The 12412-nt window shown below is 44.2% G+C and overlaps 1 protein-coding gene across 1 annotated transcript in view; it reads left to right on the top strand.

Annotated features, from left to right (window-relative positions):
• Positions 1–377: 377 nt before the first annotated feature.
• STK4 (serine/threonine kinase 4) overlaps positions 378–12412 on the top strand; it is a 45518-nt gene continuing 33483 nt past the window's right edge. The window contains exons 1-9 of the mRNA XM_008946496.1: positions 378–401; positions 3086–3162; positions 3980–4108; positions 5897–6011; positions 6526–6690; positions 7080–7247; positions 7803–7940; positions 8570–8698; positions 10944–11130. Coding sequence (XP_008944744.1) covers positions 378–401; positions 3086–3162; positions 3980–4108; positions 5897–6011; positions 6526–6690; positions 7080–7247; positions 7803–7940; positions 8570–8698; positions 10944–11130 — 1132 coding nt within the window. The remainder of the gene's footprint in view (positions 402–3085; positions 3163–3979; positions 4109–5896; positions 6012–6525; positions 6691–7079; positions 7248–7802; positions 7941–8569; positions 8699–10943; positions 11131–12412) is intronic.

Here is a 12412-nt window from a genome sequence, read left to right as displayed (position 1 = left end):
AACCACGTAGCGCCGATAGGTCCGTGCTGCGACAGCACCGAGCTCGGGGGGTGGAAAAACGGCTTAAAGTGGGCTACGGGAGCCTGTGGGGCTGTACCGGGGACCTGTGCTAGTGTCACGCTCCTGGGAGCTTACTCGTTCCTCCTGCCTTTTTTGGTGCATTTGTGAGGGCTCGCTGCCCGCCCGGGGCGGGGTGCACGCGCTGCCCCCACCGGTGCTGAGGGAGCTTCAAATGCAGCCTGCAACCACAGAACCTAGGATCGTTAGGGTTGAGAAAGACCTCTAAGATCAAGTCCAGCCATCAACCCAACGCTACCGTGACCACTGAACCATGTCCCCAAGTGCCCCGTGTACGTGTTTTTTGAACCCCTCCAGGGATGGTGACTCCACCACGTTCCAGGGTAGCCTGGCCCGGCGCTTCACCACTCTGTTAGTAATGGAATTCTGCCTAATATCCAATCAGAACTTCCCCTGGCACAACTTCAGCCCATTTCCTCTCACCCTATCACTGGTTACTTGGGAAAAGAGACCAGCTCCCACCTCCCTACAACTTCCTTTCAGGGAGTTGTAGAGCACAATAAGGTCTCCCCTCAGCCTCCTCTTCAGGCTGAACAAGCCCGGGTCCCTCAGCCACTCCTCATGAGCCATGTTCCCCAGACCCTTCAGCAGCTTCGCTGCCCATCTCTGGACCCACTCTAGTCCCTCAATAGCTTTCTTGTACTGTGGCGCCCAAAAGTGACCACAGTCCTCAAGCTGTGACCTCTCCAGTGCCAAATAAAGCACCTCTCTGAGCGGCAGGGCTGGGAGGGGACAGTGTGGGCAGCTCAGCAGTTTGGGGGGAGCGTTGGCCCCTGGAAGCGCTATCGGCAGCGTGCAGCTGGGCCGGGGGCACCAGAGCTGCTGCTCTGCCCTGCAGGGGCACTGGCTGTGCTGAACAGAACAGCAAGGGTGGCTTCTGTTAAAAAACACCCTCTGGTTTTATCCTGTAATTGCTCGTGTCCGTGTTTAACTGGGAGGTGACTCGGGTTAGACCTGAGGAGCACTGTGGGTGGGAAGGGGTTTGTGTTGCTGCTGGAGGCTGTGGTCTGTGTGCAGGGGCAGGCTGTGTGTGTGACAGTGGGGAGCGCGCTGGCCCGGGCCCCTGCGTGGCAGCAGAAATGGGGTGGATCCAGGGAACAGCAGGAGTTGTCCCATTATTGTGTTTGGATGTGTGAAAAGCCTGTTTTATTTTGTTTTGGTTTGGTTTCTTTTAATCAAATTTAGGCCTCATCCTGACTTCAGCAAGAAGTTTCTGCCTGTTGTGTTGCCGCTTTCTGGGCTACTTGGAAATGGCAGCGTGTGTGATCACTGATATACATGGGGTTTTGCCCCCCTTTTCTCCTCTTCCTGCACTTTCGTCCCTCCCCACGTTCACAAGGACAAGTGACACTGTTAGTTAACACTTATCTTTGGAGGGAAGCTTGTGACTACTCGCAGTATTTCACCACTTCCTGCGTGTGCTGCTTTATAACGTTTCCTTTGCTTCAGGAAGCCATTGTGTGTACTCCCTGTGTGAGCTGCTCCCCCTCTACAGCCTGTGTGCATAAACATCATCGCCAGGGATCAAGGAGTGGTTTCTCACTCTGCTTCTGAAAAAACTGGGGGGATGGTGGTGAAGTTACATATTTCCTATCAAAATTAGCATACCTGTGGCCAGAGTCATGATCTGCAGCAGCAGGAGGAGGAGCTGTCAGTAGTAGTCTGCAGCTGCAGGTGACCACGCACCTTTCATTTTAGATGCTGCTCAGGGTGAGATCATAAGTTCTGAGTGCTCTGGGACTAGTAAGTTTCCTTGTTTCACAAACTTGTATGAGCTGGCTTGGGGAGTTCGGAGGTTTTTTTGTTTGGGTGGGTTTTGTGGGTTGTTGCTGTTTCAGATTTTTTGTTTAGTTTGTGTGAAAATGAAAGAGCACTTGTTTGTTGGCTGTCAGATACTGTTTGACAGGAAAATACTTTGTATTCAGAAGGTTTTTTTTTTCATGTAGTGCTTAGCTGTGTTGGGAGCGTTCTTGGTGAACTGCTTGCCAATGTGGTAGGGGTGGACAAAAAGAAATGCATTTGATCATTTGCTTTGTGTAGGAATCTCCCTGACAGTTGTTCTGGGGCTGAGGGGGTGAAGGCTCACAGTATGTAGTCTGCATTCTCTAGGAAGTATTTCAGCTGACCCTTCCTTGCAATGCGTTTAATAGAGGGATGGGCCAAGCAGATCCTAAAAGAGTCAGATACCTGTTTTCCCTGATAGAATTTTCCTAGTATATCTTAAAATGTGTGTATTTTCAGTGGTGCCCAGTGACAGGACAAGGGGCACAAACTAGAACACAGGGAGTTCCACCTAGATAAAAGGATAAACTTCTTTCCTGTGTGGGTGCCCGAGCCTGGAGCAGCTGCCCAGAGCGGTTGTGGAGTCTCCTGCTCTGGAGAGATTCCAAACCCACCTGGATGCCATCCTGGGAACCCTGCTCTGGGTGGAGCAGCAGGGTTGGGTGAGATGATCCCCAGAGGTTCCTTCCAACCTCCCGCATGCTGGGATTCTGGGGTACATCCAGGCCCATGAAGTCCAGATCTGAACTTCCAGGTTTGCAGGTGTGGAGGTGAGATCATATCGCCTCCCTCCTCCCGACAGGTGTGTTCCACGTGCGTTCAGGGCATCGAGGCGATGGTGCTGGCTATGCCTGGCCATAGGACCTACCCCCATACCAGATACTGCACTCGAGCAGATACACCCAGTAGCTGCAGGGCTCTGCCGTGCTGTGTTGGGATTTGACCACCACCATATACATCCTGGGATAAATTTCCACCCATAGGAACTGTAGCTTTGTGTGCCTGATCAAGTCCTGTTCTCTGCAATTCCCAGTCCTCTTGTGCTATTGGATGCTAATCGTATTCAGTCTCCTGGTCAGGTGAAATAGACTTATTTCATAATCAATTTATTTCACGCTGAGCCTTGCGTACGTTTAAGTGGTGCTGTTTATTCTGCTGTTCAGCAAAGCCCAAACTGCTGTAAAATTAAATGCAGTAATTTCTCTATTCTTGCATATCCAGGCAGCTGAAGAAGTTAGATGAAGACAGTTTAACCAAACAACCTGAAGAAGTGTTTGACGTGTTGGAGAAGCTTGGAGAAGGGTACGTTTTCTACTGCAGGGTGTATTTCTTTAAGAGCAAATCTGTGTAATACATGGTCAGTGGTCCCTGATTCTTCACTTTTGTCCCAATCCTATTACTCCAAAGGTACATACTCACATAGTGACATTGATTGATTAGTAACAGAGTAAAGAGTTTGTTTCCCAAGAGTGTGAAATTTCAATCCAAACAGCAGTGTACAACTCAGCGGTAGGGAATTAAAATGTTGAAAAATGACAGTCTGGAATTGACAGGGCTCTGTGGGAGCTTGAGAGGTCTCGTTGTTCAACCCTGGCACCTCTGGTGGAAGATCCACGTGCTGGAAATGAGTTTCTTGTGCCACTTGGCGCAGCTGAGCAGCACAGGAGTGCTCGGTGGGTGCTGTGTCTGCTGTCGCAAGCTGCTCGTGAGAGGAAACTGAGCTGTAAATCTGCCTGGCCACTAGGAGGAAAGCAGGTGGAAACAAGGCAGATAACATCTGACAGGAACAGCAAACCTCTCTGACCAGAGCTGTGTTTCTTACTGCTGCTCAGCTGGTACAGGGTGCTGGAAAGAGGCAATTGTATTTGTTGGATTTGTGTAAAAGGCCCTTCCAAAGCTACAGGCAGTGTAATGATGTTTGGCTCCTTTCTCACTGTCTCAGTGTGCCCTGACTTATTTTATTATAGTGTTCGGAAGCTAGTGGATGATTATTTGTTAAAATACAAAATATTTCTAGCAGGAGGAGATTTTGTTTTCCAGATGTCTACATTGGAACTACCCAAACATTTGGATTTGTAAAATACTATTTTAATCAATTTTTCTTTCTTTTGTTTCATAGTTCCTATGGCAGTGTGTTCAAAGCCATTCATAAAGAAACGGGTCAAGTTGTTGCAATCAAACAAGTTCCTGTGGAATCTGATCTGCAAGAGATTATAAAGGAAATCTCCATAATGCAGCAATGTGACAGGTAAATTTCTACTGCAAAACTCATTATTGGTACTCAAAGAAAAGTATTGTCTATGATCTGGCATGTCATCAAATGAAAGCCATGATGTTGCCTTAAATGTTTTTTAAAAGGCTGGACTTATACGATCAAGTTGCCTCAGATCAGCTGAGTCATGTTAGCTGACCATGTGGGTAGTGTTAATCCAGGCAAAGGTAAGACAACACAAATGTAGCTTGCCACAAGAGAGCATTCAGCTGAGTCAATAACCTTGCACTTGCTGCAGCCCAGAGCTGAGCGTGTGAGCAGCGGCTGCCTCCCCCTGCGCCGGCCTTCTTCAGGGGGGGTACCTGGACTGTGCTGGACACAGGGGAGAGAATTCTAAACAAGTTTTGGGATGGACGTAGAAAACTGTTCAAGAGGGGGTTTTGTTTGTTTTCAAGGGGCATGTGGACAGAGCCACTAATGCATGACTGCTCTTGCATGCGCATCATCCACGTGCTGTCGTCTGCTTGGGTGGCAGAATTGGCCTTCCTGGCTCTTTTCTACAGATTCTAGTGTGGTACAAGCTGGCTGCTGATCTGAGTGTCCCCAGAATAACCTGCTGGCAGCTCTGCGGGCTGGCTCTTGGGGTTATCTTTGCATGTTTCTTGGGGAAAAAGATGTGCTAACGTAGCAGACAACCTCAAGGGTGTAGAAGAGCTCTCCAAGTGTGTGCTAGGCTGAAAGTTTAAAATAGGCTAATTCCTTCTGGTATTATGAGTCTAGCCTTAAGAAATGCTACTTTGATTAACTTCAGGCATGGAAAACCATTTAAAATAAATTACATTAGCAATGTAAAACTGTGGTCCCAGTCACTCTATTGCACTTCACTCTCACTATCTGTAGGTGAAGGTGACTGGTGGCAGAGAACAAAAAGTAACTTGAAAAGAAATTGTTCCTGAAAAATCTTACTGTGTAACTTGGGAAACATTGCTAGATGTCTCTTTCTTAAAATAAATTAAACATTGGCACTCTAAGGTCTAAAATGAGATCTTACAGTTAGGAACAGCAGAGGGAGTGAATCACTGGAGCATCATTTTCTGTGCAAGCTTTGGGGATGCTGTCGTGTGGTGTGACTGACTTTGTTTCACTGGTGTTAGTTTTTCATCAGAAAATAGTCAGCATAGATCAAGTGCACTTTTGTTCCATAGCTCCATTCCCATAAAATCAGAAACAGTCTTCCTGTTAGTCTTCTGCTTTACCTTTTCCAGAGCACAGATGGTTATTATGACCAATATACATCACTGGGCAAGTTGCTTTTGGGGCAGCCAGATAGCTGACCCTGAGAGGCAGTCTTAGTTTGTACTGGATTTGTAAAATACGTCCTGGACTGAGTTGTAGGAACAACTTGGTGCATAAGCTCTTCTTAATGAACATGACAGTTATTCTCCAGGAAACTTGGGCCTTATTTAACATTTCCGTTTGGCTGCTGATGCTCTGCAGCAGCTTTGCCAGGGACTGCCATGATAATCCAGTTCAGGGAGCTAAACCAGACTGAAGCCTACTGGCTCCTTATTTCTATAGGATTTATTTTCAGGTGGTTTAGCTCCCTGAACTGCATGACAGGCAAGTCAGATGAGCACTGCTGAGGGCAAGGGGCTTAGCAGGACTGCAGTAGCCCTGTGCAAGTTCAGACTGTTTCGGACAGCTTTTGATCAGGGTTTCAGTGCTACTTCAGCTCTGAATTTTTCAAACCTAGACACTCTGCAGGGTATTTTGCTTGGTCAGTTACGCTGGTATTTAACCTTTGGTTTTCTTCTTTTCACATAGTCCTCACGTGGTGAAATACTACGGGAGCTACTTTAAGAACACAGACCTGTGGATAGTCATGGAGTACTGCGGCGCCGGCTCTGTGTCCGATATCATCCGGCTGCGCAACAAAACAGTGAGTCCCTTCTCCTTGGTGCCCGAGTGGGAACTGTGGGTGTCAGCAGCTCCAGGAAGAGGAGTCTGGGCATGACTCTCACTGCACACTAGTTCAATGCCTGACACAACCATTGGCCATAACTTGTGATGCAGGTCCTTTGTTCCTCTGAAAATGAGAAAACTGATCACATTGATTGAATTTTGGTTATCTGAGTCATGTTATCAGTGGAGCAGATTTGGATTTGTTTGCTTGACTGAATTACAGACTCTACTTTGCCTTACTTTGGTGATTATAGGGTAAGAATTGCTAGTGGAGAAGGGGTTCTGCTATGTGAAATGTGCTCTGTGTGTGTATGCTGGTTGTATCTAATTCTGCATAATGCTGAATGTTGATAACTCATTCCCCATTAGTATGGCAACCCTTAGTGGAGGCAATGAAATGATAAATAGAGAATCTTAGGAAAACAGACTGAAGCACAGTAGTGTTAGATCTCAGCAACTGATAAGTTGGCAGTAACTCTTCTTTTGTTTAGCTCACAGAGGAAGAAATTGCTACAATAGTGAAATCAACGCTGAAAGGACTAGAGTACCTGCATTTTATGAGGAAAATACACAGGGACATCAAAGCTGGAAATATATTGCTGAATACAGAGGGGCATGCTAAACTGGCAGATTTTGGAGTGGCTGGACAACTTACAGTAAGTAAACCCAAGGTGGACACTTGAGCATGACTTTTTAACCCCAATGTGGGCATGATGTGCTTCTGGAGGTATAGCAAAATTGTTCTGAACTGGTTTTTAGCACTTTACACCAACATGATGAGATACTAAGTCAGTAAGACACACATCAGAACTTCCTCTATGGAAGCTGCTGTACTTCAGTGATGGTTTGCAATACCATTTGCTGTTTTCTTCAGGATATTTGTAACTTCTGTAAGCAGTTCCATTTTGCAACTCTCTGCATTCCAGTCTTGCTGAATCTAATGATGTCTGCATGCAAGTGGAAGATAATTTGGGTGATAATTCATTCATTAATGTTGTGGCTAATATAACTGCCATTGTCTGGATCTTTATCCTCCTTTTCTCAGGACACTATGGCAAAGCGGAACACAGTTATAGGGACCCCATTTTGGATGGCCCCAGAAGTGATTCAAGAGATTGGGTATAATTGTGTTGCAGACATCTGGTCTCTGGGAATCACTGCCATAGAAATGGCTGAAGGCAAACCACCGTATGCTGATATCCATCCTATGAGGGTAAGGACTTTGAAAATGTACTGCTGTATGGAAAGGTTTTGCTAGCTGAATGCCTTACCCATGTGCCATCTTGCTTTTAGTTTAGAGTAAAGGATTTGTTTTCTGACGTTTTAGTGTTGATTAAATGAAGAACAGGGCTTTGAAAAGGAGAATTTGCATGGGAAGGACAATCGCGATCCTCTTCTATTAAGACATAGCTGTGCTTCCCTGTGTTTGGTGTGAAGAAACCTGTCTTCAGCTGCATTGTCCAAACACACAGATTTTTAAGTCTTAAAAATCACAGAATTATAGAATCATAGAAAATAGCAGATTGGCACCATTTGGGGCATATAATGGCTCAGACAGAAGTCTAAGCACCTAGTGAGAAGAGTCTGTTTTCTTGCTGCTGGATCCCTCTGAGCAAATTTGTGTATAATGTTAACACAAACTCTTCAGAAGCAGCAAACTTGAAATATCTGTCATTCTTCAGTACCAGTGCATGTTTATGTGTGTTTGTTGTATTGTTGGAAAGCTCTAAACTTTGTCTGCAAATCTGAAATATTGTTCTGTTTTCAGGCAATTTTCATGATTCCTACCAATCCACCTCCAACGTTCCGAAAACCAGACCTCTGGTCAGACAGTTTCACAGACTTTGTAGAACAGTGTCTTGTGAAGAGCCCGGAGCAGCGTGCCACAGCAACACAGCTTCTGCAGGTCTGCCTTTTCTTACAAGAATGTAAGCTCTTGAGAAGCCTTGCTAGGGCAGGCAATGCTGCCTGACTGTTGGTTTTATTTCTCGTTGCTCATCCTCACTCCAGATTTTACTTTTTAGTATCTGGTATTCTAATATCTTACACTCAGCTTCAACTTTTCAGTTCTATAAGAACTGGTCTAATATCAACTTCCTGCCTTTCTTTTCTCTGGGTTGGTTTTTTTGTGTTTGTTTGGCTTTTGGAGTTTTTTTTACTTTCAAGTTCTCACCAGCACTGCATCTTCAAACAGTAAAAAGGGGAGGTGAAGTGAAAGCGGTTGCTCAGAGTGGTCTAGGCATGGTGATGATCTGTGTAACTGCTTCTCAACAGCTCATCTGCTAAGGAAAGAAAGAGAGGGTTGTGGGAGGGGAATGAGCCCAAGGTTTCACAGCAGTAGTGCCTTTGGAGCATGATCTTGTTTGCAGGGTGGGAGGTCTCCCTCCTGTGCCAAACAGAAGAATTGTGGGGTTTATTTTCATAACATATTGAGTTAAACCTTCATTTTGATTGGAAGTAGGCCCTAGTAACAGTGTTTTAATGTTATATCTTGGTTTGGATGCAGTGCTTATTTGTATTTAAAATACTTCTCAGCATCCATTTGTTAAAAGTGCCAAAGGAGTGTCAGTCCTGCGAGACTTGATTAACGAAGCAATGGAGATCAAGCTGAAACGTCAGGAGGCTCAACAGTCTGAACTGGATCAAGAAGATGAAGAAAATTCAGTGAGTATTTAATAGCAACTGTGTACAAAGTGCAAACTCTTGTTCCTTTCACAAGGCCTAGCTGCTTTGGTTTTTGATTTTGCAGTATTTTGTCCAGCTGCCTGTGGAGTTGACTTAGTTCTTGAGTTTTCTACTTTGAGCAGTGACCAAGCATCAGGTTAAGCAGGTATAATCTTTATACTTGAGGGGGATAGCCAGCATATGTGGCTTACTGTTCAGCTTGGAGTGTAGCTAGAGACCTGTGATCAAATAGGTCTATAAAGTAGTGTCTGCAAAAGGCACGATATGTTTTCCCAGTTGGATTTTATTATTTATGCAATAATAAGAATTTTTCATTGTAGATTCAACTCATAGACTGCTAGTATAAAATAATAATATTGCCTGTAATACACTGTAAGTATGTTGTGTTGTTTTACTATTGTTGTGCTTTAGAAACCCCCTTATAGAAACTTTCTACTACACAAGAGCAACCGACAGAAACCTGAGGTGAGGGCATGGCAAGTGTTCAGGGGTTGCTGTGAATTTCGGCTCGGGCTCCTTGTTTCAGTGGTTACAGCATGTGAATATGGAAAGCATGTTGAAAGCTGTTTTTTGAGCCTCTGCCTGCTTCAACCTGAATAAATGAAATGGGCATTGTGTGCCAGTCCTTTTCAGAGGTCAGCCTTGAACAGTGTGGTCCACAGTACCTGTGCTGAAGACATTCATCTCGTTTTTCTGTTTAGGACCACCTGTTTATTCAGTGAGGAAGTAACTTGATTGGTTGTGTTGCCATGATGTTGATTCTAAGAATATTGTCCCTACCCCCTCTTCTTCATTTCTGACTGATCTGGAGTCACGTTGCTGAGAGGTGGTGTCTTTGTGGTGGAACTCAATGGTCTCTGTTGGGGGTGGGGGGATGGTGTGTGTGTGTTCCCAAATCTTCCCTACTCCATGTCTGCTGGCAGAAAAGTGTCTGCTGTAGTCATTTGTTAAATGATGTGTAGCTAACAAATTTATTACTTCCTCTCACCCACTCATCTCCACATAAAATTACTTATCCATTAACATCTCATGTAGTTTTCTCCTCCTCATGCTATTAGTTTTGAGGTTGGCAAGTAAATTACGTAGACACCCTTGACAGAACAGATAAAATGCACAGAACACCAGAATGCAGAGGAGTATACTTCTTTCTGTCAGTGACGTTGAGATGGAGTATTACAGCTTCATGTGAGACCTGTGTTTTCCCTCTAACACTAACACAGATCAGTAAGCCCATAAAGAAATGTGAACTTCATCCTTGTAACAAAACAGGAGCATCTCATCCAAGGTGAGGTGCCTAGAAACTACTGTAAACCTAGGACATGACTTCTGATCTTGTAGTTGGATTCCTGGTCTGCATTTCCAAGAAAATAAATAGAATATGGAAATTTTGACCTTGTTCTTCATTAAATCCTAGTCACAATATATCCCTAGTGAAGCACACATCACCTAATGAAGCTGCTACTTCTGGCAAAGGTAACTGTCTGCCAGGAAGCTGTGCTACCAGAATTTGTTTCATTGTGTTTTCCTACAGTCAGTCTCTTGAGCTTTGAGCTGCCAGCAATAAATCAGAATTCTATAATAATAGCTGTTAACAAACGGGAAGATAAGAAATAGTTTTCATCTGAAAAAAATAGACTAGATTTTGATAATTACATTCCTGTTTAAAGATTTGCAAATCTTATTCGGTTTTTTTTCAGTATTTCTAAAGTTTATAGCAAGTAAAATTACCTAAATGTTAAAGACAGACTCCTACAAATCACCTACAAAATAGGGTGGTGGTTTCTCTTCAGTGTGCCACATGCATTCCAGACTCAGACCTGTTGCTAATAACTGAGGGCTCCTCAGTGAACTGCACCACTTGAGATAGGGAGTTTAGGTGAAACAGACGACATGAACAGAAACACTAACAGTCTAGTGAGTTTTGTAATCTACTCTTAGGGACAAGTCGCCAGATCAGAAATGAGACACAACTTGAATGGAGGAGCTTTTACTAATTATTTATCTCTTCTCTTATCTGTCATAATGGCAGAAAAGTTTGAAGACTTTTCGTTACCTGTTTGGAGATGACAGGGAGAGAACTAAGTGCATAAACCCAAAATGTGGCTTCTGTGTGTATTTGTAAAAATTCCTGAATTAGTGAGACTTGCTGGTGTCCTTGAATACAGGTGTTCTTCATGGGACTTCACCATTGTGAGTAAAAATGTACTTGTGGCATCTTGCACAGGAAGAAGATGAAACTGATTCAGGTACCATGGTGAGGGCGAGTGGAGATGAAACTGGTACCATAAGAGCTGTCAACACAATGACTGATGGAGCCAACACAATGATAGAACATGATGGCACCTTGGAGTCCCAGTTGGGTACAATGGTCATAAACACAGAAGAAGAAGAGGAGGAGGGCACCATGAAAAGTAAGAAAACATCTTCAACTTCTAGAATATTACTTAGGACCTAATGTGGGCTACGATTTGTATTCCCAAACTGCTTCAGTATTTTTGGTAGCTTATTGTGATGTCTTCTGGTTGTAGGGAGTTAAAACTTGAACGTCGATGCCTTCTGGCAGTAGAGAGGGGAGAGACCCTTTCTAGGTACAAGTTTCAAGCCATTCTTTTTAGTCTTGCACTTGGTATAGCTGATGACTTGTGCACAATTTCCACAAGCTTCTGTGCTGGTCAAATATGGTCTGATTTTAGCTAGTATGGCATTTTTGGTTAGTTCTTTTTTGTATGTTCTGTCTTTTTCACAGAATGGAGCAGAGTGAGACTGTAGCATAGGGTTAATAAAAACAATTTGTCTTGTTTTAGAAGGTGCTCTGACTGTAACCTGGCATCTGAAAACGGCAAGTCTGCTTCAGAGCTGAGGTATCATAGCAAGGGCTGTGTTTAAGAAAGTACAAATAATCTTGTTTCAAACACAGCAAGGCACACAGGCTCTGACTGTAACCTGGCATCTGAAAACAGCAAGTCTGCTTCAGAGCTGAGGTATCGTAGCAAGGGCTGTGTTTAAGAAAATACAAATAATCTTGTTTCAAGCACAGCAAGGCACACAGGAGGAGGAGGCAGCATCTCTCTAAACTTGGGACTTTCTTTAGCGTTACTTTAATCTCTAAGGATAACTGAATAAACTGTGCGTTGCTGTGTAACCTGGCATCTGAAAACAGCAAGTCTGCTTCAGAGCTGAGGTATCGTAGCAAGGGCTGTGTTTAAGAAAATACAAATAATCTTGTTTCAAGCACAGCAAGGCACACAGGAGGAGGAGGCAGCATCTCTCTAAACTTGGGACTTTCTTTAGCGTTACTTTAATCTCTAAGGATAACTGAATAAACTGTGTGTTGCTGTTCTGGCGCTCTGGCACATTCAAACTTAAATCTGTTCCACCCAAAAATAGAGAAGTTTACTAAAACTACAGGCCTTGTCATGGGATGAAGATTTAAAATGATATGACTTTGATCCCTGATAGTCTGTGGAAGACCTCACAGCTTGAGCTGGAGAAGGGTTCAAAATGTTTCTGTGATTAAAGAAGTGACAGGGAGAGCCTCCCTGGAAAAGTATGTCTAAAAGAGAAAGGATCTTTTCTCAGTTGTGGATTTGTAACAGTACTGAGGCTGAGATGGTCATTGACAGCTCTACTGGCTGGCATGGATATTTGCTCTGGGATTGAGGAAAGTGCTCTGTGGGAGCTCAGCAGTAGTAA

Source organism: Merops nubicus, unplaced genomic scaffold (genome assembly GCF_000691845.1).
Source record: "Merops nubicus isolate BGI_N331 unplaced genomic scaffold, ASM69184v1 scaffold16088, whole genome shotgun sequence".
In the NCBI taxonomy this organism is placed as follows: Eukaryota; Metazoa; Chordata; class Aves; order Coraciiformes; family Meropidae; genus Merops; species Merops nubicus.
The sequence above is the reverse complement of the archived record's forward strand: the minus strand, read 5'-3'. Positions and strand labels throughout refer to the sequence as shown.